This window comes from Python bivittatus, unplaced genomic scaffold (genome assembly GCF_059951505.1).
Source record: "Python bivittatus isolate LINGU-HERP-01145 unplaced genomic scaffold, Pbiv_v1 ctg000700_np1212, whole genome shotgun sequence".
Lineage (NCBI taxonomy): Eukaryota > Metazoa > Chordata > Lepidosauria > Squamata > Pythonidae > Python > Python bivittatus.
This window is the reverse complement of record NW_028277098.1, coordinates 72,277,583-72,298,250: the sequence shown is the minus strand read 5'-3', so window position 1 is coordinate 72,298,250 and position 20,668 is coordinate 72,277,583. Positions and strand designations below refer to the sequence as shown.

Genomic DNA, 20,668 nt, shown 5'->3' with positions numbered 1-20,668 from the left:
TATGAATACCACTCTGTATTATTCCCAGATTGATAAGATGAACAATGTGAACTTTTTCAAGAAGACCAAGATTTAAAATAATTAAGATCAGAAGAATCCTTTTATACAAATTGATTTCAAGCAGAAGGAAATGTTGAGTTTTGCAACAGCTTTTCTCTTTCCGCAAATATACTAATCCAATTCTGGGATTCAGAGGTCACCGCTCAAGGATTGTGGGCAATAAGTGAGAAAAGTAATCTGTTGTTGCAGGTAAATCAAACACAGGAAACTTACCCAAGATAATTAATTGCTGATTATGGATATGGCATTGTCACGGGCACTGGTTGTGCTAAGAGCAGCACAGACCAAGATACTACAGTTCTTGGTGTTTCAGAAATTTACCTATTTTGTATTTTAGTCCTGTTGACTAAAGCTTCTAAAGGACACGTTACTTAACTGCTCATGGAATCAGTTTAATCTTTTGATTTTCCCTCTAGCAGGTATGTGAACAACGTCTTGATGTTTATTGTCTAAACTTTACAACTGAGTTGCTACTTATTACCTAGTAAGCAGACGTTACACAGCTGCAATGTTTCCCATTATTTTTTGGTTTCTATGCTGTACATACAGAATGCTTCACTTTTGCAAATGAGTCATGCTTCTATAGCTACGTATGTCCCTCTGTTTCTTGCTTTTCCTCCCATGTAACTCCACCTTCCCCTGCCTGAGCTGCAGCAGATACCAAGCCTAGCTTTTGATTCATGATGCCTGCCTTTTCTGTGAATAGTATACACAGGAGAAATATGATAGAATATATTATTGAGATCTGCTACTACTCTAATAGTTAGCCCCAATACAATCGTGTAGCCCTGTTGGATGGAAATTCTGAGAGTCAAGCTTGTTGTACAGGCAAAGGATATTTCCAGGTGGACACATTGAAGTTTGATGTACAAATCAGGAGGATGTGCCTCTGTATAAGGTCAGGTCTTACCACTCCTACTGTCATTTCTGGAGTCTGAAGCACACAGTTTCCTGCCTTAAGGACAGGTTAGCCTACCATTTCCACAAGGAAGTTTTTATTTCCAGAATAGGACTACCAGATCTGGGTTGCAAAAATCCAGACAATCAGTAGGAGGCAGCAAAGAATTTTCTATAACCGTTTGATCCATCTAGTGATTGTCTGAATTTTGGCAGCCCAGATGCATAGCATCTTTTTAGCTAACCTGTAGCAGAACATACACTGTGGCATAATTTACTGTGAATTGTTGAACTATTAATTTGCTTTATTTGCCTTCTCATGAATGAAAGACAATATTGATATTTTACTTCTTGAGAAGGCAGTGATGAAAAATGGAGGTTGTCTTGCAAATTGCCTACCTCATGATAGCAAATCTGGGATCCCCCTCCCCCCTTTCTTGCGCTGAATCATCATCTCCCCATTTGCAAAAACAAAAGATGAGGCACAGTGCGGCAGGCTTTGCTTCAAGGAATATAACCAGAAAGAACCTGTGACCTTTGATTGCCCTATTCTTCCTCTTCAGGTTCTTGGAAAAGACAAAGATGCCAGGTGACACTGCAGCACTGCTCTGCAATACACCCAAAGTGTTTTAAAAGTCAAAGGGAAAAGAGAAAGAAAAATGCTAGTGCCCTTGCTTTGGGAAAACGACAGACAGTATGGAGAATAGAGGGGAAGGGGGAGAGAGAGAAAGTGTCAGGTCCAGCAGGAGGGAACTGGGGGTGGAGAAAAGAGAGTATGTGCCTAGGTCTTGGAGGATATCTTGCTCCTCACAGTGCCATTGCTCTTGGAACTCATCATCTGCTCTCCAGTAGCTCAGACCATAGGGCAATCCAGCCCCAGTTCTGAGTGAGGTCTGCCCTGTGGTGGCCTCTTTCCATCTTCAGTCTGCCTTGGTAGTTTATTTTGTCTTGGCAGCAAGCAAAAGTGATCCAGGTAGATGGCCATCCCCAACCTAGGTCTGCTCCAGTTGTGTGGATTAACTCTTAGAATTCTCCAGCCAGCATGACCACCACTGAGAATTCTGATAGTTGAAATCCACATATCTGGCAGGTAATCTGATTGGGGAAGGGTAATTTAGGTTTTCTTAGCCCAGAGACATTGCAGGAATTTAAATTAGAGGCTAGACCGAGGAGCAATGCAGGAGTCTTGTAGCTACCCAAAGATGTTAATGTTGATCCCATGAATTATACATGAGTATTGGGAGGGAGCTGTTCAGTTAATGCTGCCCCATCTGGGTAATCCACAATCAGAAGATATCTTCTGATGACAATAATTGCACGGGTTTTGTCCAAGCTAGTTCCTTAGCAGAACAGATGTGGGAGGCTTCTGGCCATATGGACTCTTCCTGTTTGTTATGTTGAAGCTGAATGAGTGAGTGAGGTTTCTTTAAAAATGGGAACTTCTGAAAATGATTAATACAGTAGAAACAGAATATAGTATGACTGTGGGGATGCAGGAAGCACATTGGGAGTATCTGCTACTCCTTGGACTTACTTGTGCTTCTTCGCCAATCTGCTGTACTTTCTTCAGTCACAGAGCATACTGATTCATGATGTGGTTCTCTTGGGTTTGGCTTAGTGTGTTTTGTAATTCCAGCCTATTGTGCTTTATTTAATAAACCATGGCTAAGCAAACTGTGGCTTTAAACAGTGTGAAAATCTAGCCCCTGGAAGTCTTTTGTAAAGAATCTTGTTTTATATTCCTGTCATAGGTATCCATCATGATGTCATGTCACATGCATTGTGATATTACTGTGCCAGTGACATGAATTACATACAGTGCTTCCATTATGGGACCCGAATGACATACATTACATAATTCACATCACTTGCACAGTGATGTCACTTGTCTCCTTTGCCCCCTCTGTGGATACCCATGTTTTCTGTCCATGGGAGATTAAAGGTCTAGTTACAGTAGGAAGATTCAGGAGAATGTATGTCTATCAAGCAATTAAGGCAGGGAGAAAAAGAACTAGGACCCAAGTTGGAGCCCAAGAATATGATTTGAACAGGAACACAGGCTAAAATGAGCTGTTTTATATTTTCAGTCCGTAACCCCTTTTCTAGGGAGCTTTCGTTTTGCTGGTGAGTACAGAGCTTAAAAGCCAGTCTATAGACTAGGAAATGCCAAGATCTTACCATTACAGGTAGTCCTCGACTTATGACCACAATTGGGACTGGAATTTCCATTGCTAAGCAATGTGGTTGTAAAGTGAGATGTCTTGTGACCACATTACTTAGCGACGGCAATCCTGGTGCTCCCCTTTGCTGTCATTAAATGAATTCCACCAGTTGTTAGCCAAGAACCTACCCCAAACCAAGCTATTCTGGGCTTGGTCCCTCCTAGCCTTGAGCCTCAGTAAAGTAAGGGACTGCCTCCAACTCCCCCCCCACCTATCTCTCCCCCACCTCTGCCCTTTTGGCCACCCTGCATCCTGCCTTGCTTCTTGGCCCTCCTTCCCCCTTCACTTGCTCGCACGCACCGCATCGTCCTTCCTTCCTTCGTTCACTCGAGTACTCTCCAGGGTGGCTTCCAGCGCTGAAGGAGCAGGGCCACTTCTGGGCGCTGAAAGACTCTCCAGGGGCGCTTCCAGCATGTGCTCTGCAGCTTATGTTGGAAGTTGCTGGCCATTTGTGAGACTTTCTCCTTCCTCCTGCAAAGCTTCAGAGATGCAGCGCAGCACAAAGGGGGTCTGGTGCATGTGAGTGAACAAAGGGGAAAAGAGGGTGCCATGCATGTGTGCAATTGAAGGGAGGAAAGAGGGTGCAGTGTGTGTCAATGAAGAAAGGCCGGCGTGGGTGGGGCAGACTTACCCGAGCAACTTGTGACCAACCCTGCAAGCTTCCCCATTGACTTTGCTTGTGGGAAGCCCCAGGGAAGGCTGCAAATGGTTATCATGGGATTGCAGGCTGCTTAGCAACCGATCATAAGTCCAAATGGGTTGCCAAGCACCCAGTTCACAATCACATGACTGCGGGGGCACTGCAATGGCTGTAACTTTGGGGACCAGTCATAAGTCCATTTTTTCAGTAGCTTCGAATGGTCACTGAACAAATGGTTGTAACTTGAGGACTATCTGTATTCTTTATAGGACATGCCTTGTTCACCTAACATACTGAATCACAAGCTGGCTAGTCTGTTGTGTAGTCCTAGCCTTATGGTTTAATTTACAGTTCAGCTTATTCTGTAATAGGGCTAATTAATTAAACCATGCTTTAGCTGATTGGGTGAACCCAGCCACTATCTATACTGCGGAGAGGCTCAGTGGAACATGTCCTTGTGGCGGAGGATGCCAGCCTCTCCGTGGATGCCAGTGGATTCTAGACCAGGATTTCTGCTGAAAGTTCATGTCATGACATCAAGTTGAGTGCAGGAATTTGCCTCCAGACTCACACACTGTAAGCTGTGATTTGTTTGAATAATAATTTGCTGAATAAGCCACAATAGCCGGGTTCACACAATCCATTCTGTTTCAATCAAACTAACGATGTGGAGACAATCCAACACACTTTTTCTGGAACTGAACTGGATGCTGTAAGCCCTAATATTTATGTCTGTTGTCAGGATTGAGCCAGTCAAGGTCATTCCTCACTTTGACCCTGGCAGCTCCTCAGAAATTTATCTGACCCATTTATTCTGCAGATAAAGAAGGTATGAGATTTTGCAACATTTACAGTTTCTTTTTCCTAAGTTTTCCTTACACATTAACAAGTCACGAGCCACCTTATATGAATATCAGTAACAAAATGGGGGAAGGGGCTTGGAAGTTAACATTAAACTTCACATAAACTTGCTTTTTTGTTCATTGTTACCACTCAGCCTTATTAACAAACAATTCATCTGCAAATACCCTTCTACAATGTATGCATATTATTGTAGCACTGTAATAACATTAAAAAAACTAATTTGTGTAATTAATGGTGAGGATAATGCAGCATCAAGATGTCAGTTTAAGGCATTTTCATTGATTTCCATTGGGCTCTGCTTTACACGAACAAGATTCAGCTTGTGTTAAGCTTTGTCTTTCGCTCATAAATCATAGTTGGACATTTTATTGCCACCATTAGCACCATGATTGCATGTATCAGTTGACCTACTGCTTTAAAAAAAATTTATTTGGCAATGTGCTGACCTGTGCAATCGTGTCCAATTTACCCAGGACTACTGAGGGCCACTTCTCTTGGTCCTTCTGCCATATCAAGACTGTTCATGGATTTATTGAATCAATGCACATTGTTTTTTTTATAGTAATTTTATTAGAAATTACAATTGCAATGATAAAAACTAATACAAGTTTTTTAAAAAAGAAAAGAATAAAAAGAAAAAATAAAAGGTGCAGAAAGGAAAAAAATAGAAAGAAAAATAGAAAGAAAAAATAAGAATATAGTACACAAAAAGAAAAGAAATATATAAAGTATTTCTATATTTCCCTTTCATCACAAGTATAAACAATTTTAGTAACTTATCACCTCTTAAAATGCAACAAATAATCTCTTCTTCCTATATCCCATCTCTTATCTATAAACAAATCCTTAAAGCCTTGTCATTTCAGTCCTGATCAGCAAAAGTTCATTAAGGGTTACCTGTCAGGTTCAGCCCAAAGAACTCCACGAGACAGTACAGGTCTAGTTTGATAGCTTTTATTAGCTTTCACCCACAAGACAGAATCTCACCAGACTGAATCTAAACTTCCCAAGCCAGCAAGCAAACACCACAAATTCCTTAGGGTGGTGCCAGTCTCATCCTCTTAACCTTCCCACGCTCCTGCTGGGGGCTAAGGAAATGCTTATTTCCCTGAGTGTGGCCTTCACCAAACCATTCCATCACAGTATCTATTTTAACCTTGATCAAAAAAACCAACTTTAAATTCCTACCTTTTACTTCTAACAATCTGGATCTTTAGTCCCTTCAAATAATGTCCTAGAATTTGATTTCTTTTCATTTTTTCTCTGTCCCTTCTCACAAAATCCTTCTTTTGTAAATCCAATATAGGAAAATTATCCTATATTACTTTCTTGGTAATTATCCAGGTTACTTTCTTGGTTTGTTATTTGTATATCCCCTTATATTATTAAGACATCAGCCAGTTTCTTTTGTATGTCCAATGTAGCATCTTTTTCCATATCATTCTTGTAGCTTGTCATTTTTAAACCCACTTTCAGATCAGTCTTGATCTTGCCAGGTATAACTTGTTCTTCTTCCATAACATCTTTTAAACACCATCTATCTATAGAGGCAAATACTCCTAAAATTAACTTCTGGGTCCATTGTTCAAAAATATCCTTCAAAATGTCCAATGTTAAAATATTTTGCTTCATTCTGTATTAGTAAGTCAAATGTATGTGTTCTTCTCCTTTAATTGTAATCCTTAGTTCCTTCTAGTTCCTACTAGTGTCCAACCTACAAAGTCCCATCCTATCATTTTTTTGGGGAAAAAAATCAAAACAAAAGCATCTTCCCATGGGAAGGATTCTTATAATTAATTCCAAAATCTTACTTCAAATCCATCTGGACTCTTAGTCCATTTATAACTTTTCAAAATCAAAGTTCTAATCACCCTTTTGCTATTTATCTAAAAAAAATAAATATTTTTTTAAAGTCCTTAAGCTTGTACTTAAAACTTCTTTTGCTAAGGATTGAAGGAAATTCACCCAGTGTTTTCAGACTTGTCAGTTTAAAGGTTCCTAATAGTTGAAAAGCAGTCAACAATTTCTGAAAGTGATTAGAAAAGGAAGTACAGTGGTACCTCGGGTTACGAACTTAATCCGTTCCGTGACTCTGGTTGCAACTCGAGTTGGTCGCAACCCAAGGCAAATTTCCCCATAAGGTTCAATGTAAATACGGTTAATCCGTTCCACCCTCCAAATTTGGTCGCAACCCGAGGCAAATTTCCCCATAAGGTTCAATGTAAATACGGTTAATCCGTTCTGAAACATATGCATTTTATTTTTAAACCACAAAAACATGAAAAAAAGTACAGTACAGCACAGTATGAAGAGGGAGAATGGGGTGGGGAGGCAGTTATTGTTTGGAGGGAGAGTCCCCCTCCAAAAGGACATCGGGGAGATCTCCTTCAGGGGTTTCCTCTCTTCTTTGCCTCTTAGCTGCAGGCTCAGTTCTGGGGAAAAACCTGTCTAAAGTCAGTTGTTTTTTCCTGCGCTGCATAACCCTCCGGAAATGAAATTGCCATGCTGACAAGCACACCAAAAACCTTCCAAAACGCCACAAAACACACCACAATCCTCACCGAACGTCTCCTTGCTACCGTGATCTCACCCACAGGAAGCCACGACCGCGTGGCAGCAGGGAAAATGGCTGCATATCCTGTTCGTACCCTGAGGCGGAGTTTGCAACCCGAGGTAAATTTTTGCAGCCGGAGCTGGTCGTAACCCGAAAAGTTCGTTAACAGAGGTGTTCGTAACCCGAGGTACCACTGTATGTGAACCCTGTGTCCTTTTAAAGGCACTGATTGTGATTTGAGTAAGATGACTATTGCCTTGTCTCCCAGACCTCTAAACCTGCCAGAGACTGCTGTCTTGTGGTCTCCTTGCAAGGAGCAACTGTCTGAAGCACTTGTGGGCAATCTCAAGTCCTCTCCTTGTCTGGAGAGGAATTACAAAGAGTCAGTCTACTTGCCGTCTCTTCATTCCACCATGGTCATCAGCTCCACTTTTTGGAGCTGTCTTCAGTTTGTCATTTATCCCCTGAAAGTCTGAATCAATTCACTTTGGTGCACTATCAAAAAGATGGTCTAAGCTCAGTAGCTCACGCTTTCCTCATAGAAGGTCTAGTCCACAGCATCTTCAGGTAAAAATATTCCTCTATGAAACCCAGGCAAGACATTGTTGGGTTGTGTGTGGACATTACTGATCTGAATAGGCTAACAGTCTGGGTCTGTAATGCACATGCTGCAGCAAATCTTGGTTTGTTTAACCATGTTTTATTCAATAAACCTAAATTTGTAGGGTTCACACAGCATGTTAAAGCATGGTATAAAACAGTAGCAAGGTCCACATAACGTGCTAAGCCAAAAGAAAAGAAACTGTAGAACTCTTCATTGTGAAGCTTCCTATGTGCCATTCCTGTACGGTGATATCTCAGTGGCCATTTGCAGTACCATCAAAAAACCTGGCTGGATGTAGGCTGACTGGTAAGAGAAGCATATGCTCAAACAATTATACAGCCTCCTCATCCAATTCTCAGCTCCACGTGGCTCCACTTAACATACAAACCCAAGACATCTGCAGAAAGTCCTGCTGTGATGTCTCCTGATAAATAGCAGGAGACATTAAACATCAGAATGTATCATCCATGCAAAACAGCAATAATCGATTCAGTTTCTGTGCTGTTGATTTACACATATGTGTTAATCATGGTGTCTAGAATTTTTTTAAGGAAAGCATGTTCTGGCATTGGAGCAAATGAGTGATGGTGATAGTTATGTACCGATCATTACATAGCGTTAAAAATAACACATTTAAAGACATGCATACAGTGGACAGCTGAAGCAAAATTTGTATGTGTGATTTTATAGAAGGGATTAGCATCCAATTACAAAAGAGAAATAATTCTATTAGATCTGTGATGTCTCTGCAATAGAAATGCTCCCAATAGGAAATATGTTCTTAATCCCTTGCTAGGAATGAATTTGTTTATGACATCACAGAAACGTAGCCACAAGCATACTGTGAACTGCTCTGATGCTCCTTTATTTACTGCATTTATATCCTGCATTTCCTCCAAGGAGCTCAAGGTGCCATATGTAGCATAGTTACCCATTCCCAAATTGTCTGCATGGCAATCTTATAGGGTAGAATAGGCTGAAAGAAAAACTTACTCAAGATTCTTCCAGTACTCTAATTATAGCATGACACTTGGAGGCACACATTTTTCCTAAAGGGCAATTTTGAAGTGTGAGGAGGGTTCACTTGATAAAAGTGCATGGTTAAAAAGTTCTTCTGTGTGCCTCCCCCCCCACTTCCCTCACATCTAGGCTGGGATCTGAGTGGGTCTCTTTTGCAAAAGTTTATAGGGATGAGATGAGTATTCACAAATCTCTGTCATCATATCTAAAATTGTACTCCCAATCATCTCAACCCCCAATTTAGATCAAAATGATACTATTTAAAAATGTAAGAAAATGAGGAAAGCCTAATCTGTTCGTCCTGCTGCTCATAAAGACCAGTCAGCAGCTGCCTTTGAGAAGCCTGCAAGATGTAGAGACAGCGTCTCCTTTGGGCAATTGCTCCTCAGCAGTTAGATCCCAGGTACAATCTTGCATTGGATTCTGGAAGAATCACAAAGCTATGGACATCCTCCAAGAATAAATCTATTCCTGTTTAAAGCTATGTCATTTTAGGCCATCTCTACATATCTGATTAACAAATTCTGTATTAATTGCATGAAAAGTCCCTCCACCCCCAAACTGGGAGTCTGGAATCTCCCAGTATTCTGCTAGCCTTGGGTAGGTTCTAGAATGATGAAAATGTTTCCTTTCTCCACTTTTTCCACACTTATAAGCTTTCTCTGTGATTAGTTCTATCAATTGTATCATGTCTGCTCTTGCTTACCTTTTATTTCTAAAATGCAAATGTTATAATCTTTTCTTCATAGGGGAGTTGGACCATCCTCCTGAGGTTGTCTATTGTCTTTTCCCAGCTGTAAAATAGCCATTTTGTTATGTGGAAACAAGAAATGTACACAGTATTCCAAATCTATTACATTATAAATATGGGTATTGCTTAAAATTACTTAAATCTTGGCAGTTTTGTGTGTGTTTTTTTTTCTTTAGTGATCCTTAGCATGGAATTCATCCTTTTCACTGCTCCCAGAGATAGGTTTCATCAAGTTACTAACATAACTCTGAGAACTCTTTCCCTATCAGCCACCTCCTGTTTTGATACCAACCAGATATATAAGAGTTTAAGCCATTTTGCCTTAATGTAGACTCCTTAATGTATACTTTGCTCCAATGTCATTGGCCATCATGCAATTTGGAACAGTACTTTTAATGCTGCTTACAGACTTTTTCTTATTCTGTAGACCTGACCATATCACTGCTTATCTGAACTCTAGATCATTTCTGAAGAAAAGTAATAGTACCAGTTTCAATAATTGTACTTGAAGAACTTGATTGTTTGCATTTCTCCTTTGCAAGAGCTGTCAATTCATTCCCAATTTCTTGCTTCCAATCTTTAACTTTTTACCAATCTGTAAGAATGACAGATTGGTAAGAACTAATACCAGTAGCCATTATGGTGGGTGCCTTATTCTCAGCTGCTATGTATTTTAATGTTTGCATTATTTTAATTGTTTTTTTAAATTTTGTTTGCCGCCCAGAGTCACTTGGCGAGATGGGCAGCCATACAAAATGAACAAATGAACAAACAAATAAAGAAAGAATAGTTCTTTGATCCCGTGATGGCTAAATTAATTATGGAGCCTTTGGTGAAGGTCTTCACTAGATAATCTTCATACATCTGCTTCTGACATTCTCAAAGAACTGAAATACCTTGCTTATGGAATTCAGTGCTTTTAATTTTAGATCTCTCTCACTCTGATGCTGATCTGATTCTAGCCTAAATTTACATTCTAGTACGATTCCGTAGAAATATGTTCTATTTATTCTGGAATGCCATAGTAGTAGGTTTCTTGGAGAGGCAGAGGGCTGCCCTAGATAATCTTTGACATCCCTTCCAGCACCCTACAATCTCAACCACACATTACTATCGAAGATCAGTTTCTATGGCCCTCTGGAAAACAAGACGGAATCAGGAACAGCGTAACTGCAGAACAACAAGAGCAGCAGGTTAAACCAGCAGAACAACCAGCTGTACCGGTGTTAAACCCCGGGAGGCTAACAGGAGGTCTTTCCTAGGCGCCAGAAGGGTCACCGACTGGAAGCTGGGCGAGCCCCTCACCGCGAATGGATGCCCTAGATAAGGCAGCTGGGGCCACGGGAGACACCCGAGAGTGAGCGAGCGTCTCCCGGGTTCACGTGCAAGCCTTACTCTCGCTTGCCAACGCAGGCAGAGGATGCTTCTCACTAACCGAAATCTTGACTTCTGCTTGAAATCTTTTTTTTTTTTTTTTTTGACCCTAAGGTAAGTCGGCACAAGTGAAGCAGAAAGGAACGGAGGGGTTTGGGGGCATGAGCAGAGTTGGCTTTTCTAGAAGCTCTGAGTAGCTTCTGTGGCTTCTGGCAGTCGAGGACAAGGAGCCGAGCAGGGCACCTCCGGACTCGGCTCATTTCAGTTTCAGAAATGCCGACTTTGGCAGAGCACTGGCCGGCTTTCTAGCCCCGGTTTTCAGCTGCTGAGGCAGAGAGGAAAGCGGCGCGCTGCGGCGCGGTTCTGGTGCAGCGGCGCTGTTGCGATTCAGGGCGCCTAATCACACACCCAAGCTCCCGGACACGCGCGCCTGCGCACTGTGCCCCACAGACCCTCAAACCAGGCGACTCGCTCTTTAAAATACCGCAAGGACCCTGTTCGGCGCAGTCCGCTGGACCATGTGATACCTTGGTCGGCAGCGAGAAGCTGCGGGGGGAGAGCAGACTTCGGGGTGAGAGCCGCCTGCCGCACCAGGGTCCAAATTCACCGCAGTGAGCCGCCCCAACTGCAAGAGTCCCAGCCAGGAGCCGGCCGGGCGGGTGGCATCCTGGGCTGCCCAGAGATACAGGAGCCCAGGGACCAAGCCGCCCGAGAGCAGGATGCTCCCATCCCCTCCCTCCCGCAGCCGTCGCCGCCACCGCCGCCAGCCTGTCCGGGGTGGGAAGGCTTCGCCCGGAGGAAGAAAAGGTGACCCGCGCGCGCGGGGCCAGGTGAGCCTCGGAGCGCGGGCTTGTTCGGGGCGCAGCGCTTTCTGGCACCTGGTGATCTCGGCTCTTTCTTGATCGCCTGAAGTCAGAGGATTGAATCTCATGGCCGGGACCGCAAGCGGCGAGGAGACGGAGAGGCATCCTTGGAAAGGGAAGCCGGGAGAGCAGGGGCGCCTTGGGTCTGAGATCAGGGCGGAAAAACGGCAGGGAGAGGTGGGGGGACAGTCCGGTTGACGGGGCGACTGTCAGGGAAAAGGAGGGCTGGAGGTCAGGCGGCGGTCGCTGTTCTGAAGAACCAAACTTCTCTCCGAGGGGCAGAGGATCTGTGCCAGTCCCTGAAAGTGCCCTCCAGGCTTCCCTGCACCTGGTGCCCTTCAGATAGATTGGACTTTCACTGCCCTGTGCGTGAGAGACAATGTAGTCCATGACATTTCAGCGGCACCTGGCCAGCAATGGTTATGCTGCACTGATATTTTCCCCCAAATGAATGTATTCAAAGTAGAAAACAGAAAAGGGCAGCTGTATCTTAGAGGTATCCGCTTTATTTGCCACCGAGCCTTTGTTTGGCTCAAGCTGGTATTCTGCCGGATCCCAAAGGGGGATGTTTCTAAAAAGTAATAAAATGGGAAGGATGGTGGTGTGGGGTTTATTTGGGGGGGGGGGAATCTCTCTGTAGAAGGAAAACACACAGGTCCAAAAGTGTTCTGGAATGGAGATGGGAGAAAGCATTTGTGTGGGGATTCATTCAAGAGGCACCTTTGATTGTTGCTCAAAAATATCATGCATGTATCTATTGCGACACTTGCTGGCATATTCCTCAAGGCTTGTCCCCCCACCCCCCACCCCCAGTGCACAGCCTTTCCCAGTGCAGGTGGATGTGCTGTGAGAACATGCTACACCAGTTTAATTAGAAAGTATAATGGGACAAAAAAGGGACTTGTGTAACACCAAGAAGTCTATATTGTGATAAAACCCATTCTTTGCCTACTAAATCCACATTTGCATCTTATTTGTTATGCATAATTTGCATTTCTTCCCTCCAAGGTTGCCATTGTCTCATAGTGGAATCACATTTTTCAAGTATAAAAAGCACAATATGTCATACCTGGAGAAATGTAGTCATTCATCCCCTCAGTTATGCTTTCACTGCTGTTGTTATTGACATGTGCAATATGCTGCTTGTACCTATTGATGTGGCCACTGAATATTAATGTGATTAATTGCAAATGACACCATTCCTTGTTTGCCACTATTTGAAAATTGTTTATGTTATGGTTATTCTGGACTGCTCTGTTTCCCAATTCCTATGAAGAAGTGTATACTATCCACATTTGATTCTTAGATGGAAAGAGCAGCCTGTCTGTGCACTCTACCTATTATCTGGGGGACAGGATACTGCATTACACCTATAAGTTGAAGAAATCTTCTCTGATTACTACATTTGTAGGAGGAATGAAAAGATCCAACATCAAAGAAAAGGGTAGCTCACTGATAGAGTGCATGCCAGCCAAGGGTTGAACCTGGATCCAGGTTCAAAAGATCCAGGTTCAACCCTTGGCTGGCATCTTATTAAAAGAAGGATGAAATAGACTTGCTGTCCATCTATTTGACAACAGTGCTGGCTTAAAATGTATAATAATCACAAGGCAAAAATAAGGTGATTGCCAGGTCACATGTTAAAATTGTCCAATAGCTCATAAATAGAGGAAAAACTATGATGCTGAATCAAAGAGTTGCAATGATGTTGGTCGTTATCTAGACCAGGATTCCCCAAAGTGGTCAGTATTGACTCCCAAGGGTCAATGGGACTATCCATTACTGTTGTTATTATTATTTGTAGTACAATTAGTTAAAGTAGTATTTATTAAATTATTGCCATATAATAAATATTTGGGGGTTGATGAACAATCTGAAACTTCATGAAGAAGTCCGTGAGCTGAAGAGCTTGGGGACCCTGATCTAGACCAACTCCCTGCTCAGTTCAGGTTCTACAATGCAGGAAACAAACTACAGCATGCCTGGCCAATGGCCATCCAATGTCTATTTAAATATGGTTTGTACAGGGGAATGTAAACCATCTCCATCTCTACTATCAAATATGTAATGTAATGGAAAGTTGGAGAAGTATTCTTTTTAAGATAAGCTTACCAGCTACAAACATAAAAATGCTCAGTGGTGCAGGCTTATTACTGAAAAATCATAATCGATTGAAGAAAGGGGAAACTTGTTCAGTGATAGACAGTTCCAAAGGGCCACAGTAAAATGCATTTTATTGAATGGCACAATTGATTTGCTTGCTGTTTTTGTTCAGTGCCATGCTGAACAATCCAACCCATTGATCTAAATGGGGTTGACTTACTTCCAAAATGTAATAGATATAACCATTTGAGATGGTGAGTCACGCTAAATACTGTGCCTATAGACAGAAAGTGTGTGAAGTCCAGCAGCACAGATAATAGAGATGATTTATAGCTATGGGAACATGGCATGCAGCTTCTGTGGAAAGTTTAGCTCTAATACTTTAATGTTGAGAAGTGCAAGGTTCTGCCATATTCATCAGTTTGCAGCAGAGGTGCACAACTGATTTGTTTTTGGATCCAGTTCAAAGTGCTGGTGATCAACTTTCAGGACCTTCATGGCTTGGCTGCCAGATACCTTGAGGACCACCTCACCCATCAAGTTCTGGCCCATCCCATCTTTTTTGCAGAGACAGATTATGGAGGGTCCCCACTCCCTGTGAAGTCAAGAGGTGGGGGGTGGGGAGGCAGCAAATATCATGTCTTCTCTCTGAAATCATCTGCCTCCTGAGATAAGGAATACCCTGAACCTTTTTGCCTTTAAGATTTGGCTCTTCTGCCATGTATTTGGAACCTAACAGCGTGTTGGTTGCCTTTTAGATAAATTGCTTGCTCCTGTTTTTATTATACGTATCCCGTTTCTGTAAACTTCCTTGAGAAATAAGCTGTATATAAATTTGCGTGATAAATAATTAAATAAATAAAATCAGGGTTCCCCATGTCATTTGTGGGCCCCAGAGGCCTTCAAAAGTTGTTACCAGCTTGTACTTCTTCATATAGCAGCATATTTTCCACTTCCCAATGTCTCAGCTCAATGCTTGAAATGCTGAGGACAGTTCTATCTTCCAGCTGTGCGATAAGAGAGCCCAAGAAGAGCAGTCAGTGCCTTTCCCTTCTAGATCTTTAGTTCATGTAGTGTGCATTTGCCTAGTAATGAAAACAAAACAATACTATTGTGGAAGGGGAGATACAAAGCTGTCAAGGTCCAAGGCAGCTGAATCTCTGGGGGAGGAGGAAGAAGTTGGTTTGAGCCAAAGACCTGGAAGGTAGAATGAAGCAACTTCCCCCCCAGTGGGATAATGTCACACTGACAAGATCTGTAGAGTTTCAATGTGCAAATGAAAAGATTGCCACTTTTGTGATTTTGGATGCGTTGCAACTGAGCTGGAAATAAATTGTCTGAGAAGACAGACAATGTGAGATCATGTAGGTGCTGAACTGATTTTGGACCTTGCAAAACAGTTATGTGGAAGTGCTTTTAATTAAATAAAGTATGCATATGAAGTGAAAACCAATTTTAAATGTTGTACCTACTTTTTTGACACTGTAACCTCAGGCAACATAAGGCCTTTTATTCTGAAAAAGTTGCACATCCCAGCTCTACAGATCAACAGTACCCAAGTTTGGCCTAATTTCATGCACAATCTTAACAGTTCTTAATTTTTCTTTAAAGCATTGCAATGCATGTACAAAAGGGACAGGGCTTCAATCACATGGTTGTAGCCACCATCCTGACTTCTTGGACGCCCCTCCCCATGGACGCCCCTGAAGCCCCTTGCTATTCTTATAAAAACTGCACATTGAGCAAAAAAACTATTAGCCTTCTTCATCATTCTGATAAAAATAGGGGACACTTCTGTGTATATCAGATATCCTTGATCTTTGACTTTGGATGCCTGCCTGAGCCACAGGCCTCTCCCTACAATTACATATTGTTAAGGTTCTTGAATGTTTGCTGTTAAATACCTGAATGCATCTAAACAGTGGTCCCCCCTTTAATTAATTGTATATTTCAGAAATAAATTGCTTCTGAAATATATGTGGTTAGTGAATTGTTTTCACAGTTTAAAATCTATGGCTTTTAAGATGAACCTAATTGGGATGATTTATTGAAAGACAGGGACAGTAATCTACCACACTGAACCAGGGCAGTTGGGTAGATATGTGGCTTTCAACCACCCAGTGCAGCTGTGAGAAAGTGAGTGGCCCAAAGTCACCCGGTCAGCTTCCATGGGTAAAGTAGGACTAAAACCTGGGTCTCCCCACTCTGTTCAGCATCAAGACCATTATACCACAGTGATTTATTTGGCATTATGGTAGTAAAATAACAGAAGCTCCATCAAATGCAGTCAGGCAGGGATTAGATTGGTAAAAAAGGTTGGGAGGTAAGCCTGGAAGCCCCAGTCCCTGAATTATTTTCTGAGTGTGGTTTTTTCTCAGGTAAGTAGACATGTGAAGAAGTCCTTCCAAGGAGTTGTTGCATTTTGGAATTTCCTTGCTCTAGAAGACAAGGAGGTTACAGTTTTGTAGAGTGGATGCAAAACATTTAAGCAGCAATATTACAGATATCAATACATATGCATATGTTCAAGAAGAGCCATCTCTTCTAGAAAGGCTTCATGGGGCTGTGAATCAGCAGTGTTCAGAATTGCTCCTTCAAATGCTATCAACTGAACTCTATATGATTGCTGAACAGGATGGATTAGATCAAATGTAGCAAGAAGGAAGAACTCAGCCTTAATTGTAGCAATTAGATTGATGGAAGAAAAGTTTTTCTGTGCAATAGCTCTACTCATATTACATACCCAATATGTGAAACTCTTGGTGACAAATTGGAGAAGGGCTGCTTAGTTGGAACTGGGAAAAATGGTGTAGTTATGCAGGTTTTAAAATGTAGAATTCCCCTGCCCAGGAAACCCTTTTGCCTTGCAAGATTTAGTAAATACAGATTATGAAATGTGTGTATATTTGTATATATTTGTGCCACACTCTATGAAGAAACTGGATAGCTTGAATTTCTGTAGTAGCTATTGCTGTCCATATCTTATGTCTCCATTAATTATTTCAGGCAATTTAAGGGTCCGAAGCTAGTGAGCATCACACCACCATGTCGCATAACATCTCGGACTTCCAAGTTGCTTACATCTTCATAGAGGTGCTGATTGCCCTTGTATCCATCCCTGGGAATATCCTGGTGATCTGGGCTGTCAAAGTGAACAAGTCCCTCCGGGATGCCACCTTCTACTTTATTGTGTCTCTGGCAGTGGCAGATGTAGCTGTGGGAGCACTTGTAATTCCTCTTGCCATCATCATCTACATAGGACCACACATCCATTACTACAGCTGCCTGATGGTGACATGTCCTGTCCTCATCCTCACAGAAAGCTCCATCTTGGCATTATTGGCTATTGCTGTGGATCGCTATCTCCGAGTCAAGATTCCTATCCGGTAAGAACTGGAGCCTGAGAGATAAGGCTATGTCAGAGGTGGGAGTTGAATTTTTTCATATATCTCTAAGACTGTGTGGCACAGCAAGGAACCAAAATTTCCAAAATGTCAAGAACCATATTTTTCAAAATAATGTTTTATAAACCCTAGAACTTTGAAAGAAAGCTTTAATGAGTTTGTCCAATGCATGGATGAACATTGGTTTTACATATGCTTTATATATTGATTTTAACAAAATTCAAAAGAGTAAAAATGAAAAAAAAATGAAAATAAGAAAGGTATACTTTTGGTAAAACAAAAATTAAAAAAATTAAAATTTGGTTGAGGTAATCAAGCCAGACAAGATACACCATGCGGTCCTGGGTTACTCTCTGATGGAAGCAGTTGGTATTACAAATAAAAAGACAACATTATGAAGCTATTCCATCTTTCTTTCCCCAATGGATTTTTGTGGGAAACAAGGACATAAAAATCAGTAGAAAAATGTAGGATTGTTATAAATTGACAATCTATAAATGAGGCACAACGAGAGTTACAATACATTACAAAGAGATTGTAATCAAACTCTTGCCTGAAAGCACTTATTCACTATCCTCAGCATTAGCCTTGTTCTGATTTCAGATCTTTCTAGTGTTTGGGATGTTATGTCCTAAGTTTTAGGTCTGGATTCTGTTTTGATTATTCTAACATAGAAGTATGGCTTTTCTGAATAATTCCAGATAGCAAGTATTGGGAGATCCAAATTATAATAGGAATATGACTGTATGATTTGAGACAAAGATTCTGTCACTTTTTCTGAGGTTGGAAGGCAGAATATTTTTAACTGTATTCTGATCTATGGAGTCCTTGGTGCTCTCTAAACTTTGTTGTTTGACTGCATATGTTTCATTACCAAACTAGGTAACATTATCAGTGCTAGTGAGTGTGGGGTTTACTCCCTGTCTATATACAGTAGCTTGCCCTGCCAGTGTTGGTGGGGTGTGTGATTTTCTCCTTGTTAGTTTCTCGATTAGGGTATAGTTTTCTGCTTGATTATTTGTCTGGTGTTAATCCCTGCTTATCTGGGTGTAGACTGCTGGAGAGGATGTGTTCTGCTCTTTTGTTTCCTTCCTTAGCTTTCTTTATTGTTTCTTTTGAATGGTGTGTAAATGTGCTTTATCTCTATGTGTCTATTGATGTGTGCCAAGCTTCCAGGAATTCCCTAATGTTTTTGGATTTGGCTTGGTCTAGATGCTCACAGTTTCCCAGATGAAACTATGGTTGAGTCTGTCTATGTGTTGTGAGATTAAGGAGCTTTCATTGTGTCCTCTGACTGCTGATTTTCATTGTGTCCTCTGACTGCTTAGGATGTGCTCTGCTAGTCTCCTGCCTGCCTGTCCTACATAATCGCTATTACCATCCTGCTGCTTTCTCTTCTTGGGCTACTGGGTCTTTTGATTTATTTATTTATTTAGAATACAATTTATTTAGAATACAGTGTTTTGGAGGGCTTTAGTCGGTTTGTGTGCTGTGGTGATGTCGTGTGGTTGTAAGAGTCTGTTGGTTGTTTCTGAGATGTTTCTGATGTATAGCAGTTGGTTGTGCTGTAGTGGGTTGAGTGGTTAGGCACTTTTTGATAAAGTTGTGTGGCTATCCATTTTGTTGAAAGATGTTGTATAGGTGGTCTGTTTCCTTTTTCTGGTGTTCTGGGTTGCTGCAGTGCATTTGTGCTCATCTAAATAATGTTCTTACACAGTTCCTCTTGTGGGAGGTTGGGTTATTACTTTGGTAATGGAGCACTTGGTTAGTGTGGGTTGTTTTTCGATAGACTTGTGTTTCTAATTTGCCATCATTTGCTTTGCTGATGAGGATATCCAGGAAGGGTAGTGTGTTGTTGTTTTCTTTTCTTGTGAATTTTATTCCTTTGAAGATGTTGTTGATAGTTTCATGTCTCTTCTCTAATTGTTCTTTTTTTATTATGATGAAGGTGTCATCTACATACTGGATTCATACTTTTTGTTGTATATCTGGGAGTGCTATAGTTTCTAGACACTGCATTACAATCTCTGCTATGGGTCCTGAGAGTGGGGATCCCATGGGTGTTTCTCTGATTTGTTGGTATATTTGTCCATCAAACTGAAAGTAGGTAGTAAGGCAGAGGTTGATGAGGTCCATGATTCTGTGTATTTCGATCTTAGTATATTTGGTTAGGTTGGGTGTGTTGTGTAGTACTAGAATACTACACTAGAGTAGTAAACAGTACTCTAATCAAGAAGCTACCAAGGAGACAAATAATCAAGCAGACAAACAATCAAGTAGAAAGCAATACCCTAATCAGGGAACTACCAAGGGAAAACTACATCTCACCAACACTGGCAAGGCAAGCTACTGTATATAAACAGGGAGCAAACCCCACACTCACTAGCATTGATGATGTTACCTAGTGGGGTAATGAAACGTCTGCAATCAAACAACCAAGCTCAGCGAGCACCAAGGACTCCACAGTTCAACCCTGAGCTACAGATATTCTCTTCTAATGTGTATTCTTTTCATTGAAATTCTTGAGCAAAGATGAGCAAAGGATGCCCAGGTTGTATGGTAGGGAAGTAACAGTATTGGAAAGAGGACAATGATGGAAACACGTTTAAGGTCAGAGAGACAATTGTTTTTTTAACACATCAGTCAGTCTCCTCTTCTAAGCAACAACTAAGCAATAACTGATATATACAACAATGAATATATATGAACAATTTTCAGCCTCCTTCTTGCAGCCACATTGGTTTTCATACAGGAAGCTGAGGAAGCTAAAAATGCCTGGAGATAAACCCTGAATTGGGATCAAGTTGTGGCACTGGGATGGGGGTGGGGGTGGGGAACATATAAATTATCACCCAAATTGCTATTTATTCTGCAAAGGAAAGCACATTGGTATCAATTTAAATAGGACATATAACTATCAGATTAAAAAAAATATCACTATCCTTTCAAGTACATCCTTTTGACTATGTGGGTGAGAAGAGGAAGTTATCCTGCATTAATTAACACTGAATAAAAGGATGTGATTTTGTCTATATAATTAATAGATGTTTCATGATCTTTAAAATCTGCTTGTATGCAGAAATTTAGCAGGTGCATATTTTCTAGTTCAGGAAAAATGTTACCTACAGAATTTGTTTATATGAATACAGGGGCAGCCAAGGAAGGGGGAAATAACAAAACCTCCAGATTCAAGAGATGCCTCTGTGTCAGTACAATTTTAGAGTTAAACAATAGGAACAAGATGAGTAAACAAGATTGCAACCCAATCTAATAATACCTGTAATTTTGTAATGCAGTGTTCAGCCTCTATCA

At 41.4% G+C, this 20,668-nt stretch overlaps 1 protein-coding gene across 3 annotated transcripts in view; it reads left to right on the top strand.

Annotated features, from left to right (window-relative positions):
- The first annotated feature begins 422 nt into the window (after nt 1–422).
- The window catches only part of LOC103051536 (adenosine receptor A1-like), an 82,745-nt gene continuing 62,499 nt past the window's right edge, over nt 423–20,668 (top strand). The window contains exons 1-2 of one of the 3 annotated variants that reach the window (XM_088153209.1): nt 423–479; nt 16,959–17,338. In XM_088153209.1, coding sequence (XP_088009335.1) covers nt 16,998–17,338 — 341 coding nt within the window. In that variant the 5' untranslated portion in view covers nt 423–479; nt 16,959–16,997. Of the gene's footprint in view, nt 480–11,426; nt 11,817–16,958; nt 17,339–20,668 lie in introns of those variants that run through there. The other 2 variants (XM_088153208.1, XM_088153210.1) reach the window with 2 other exon arrangements.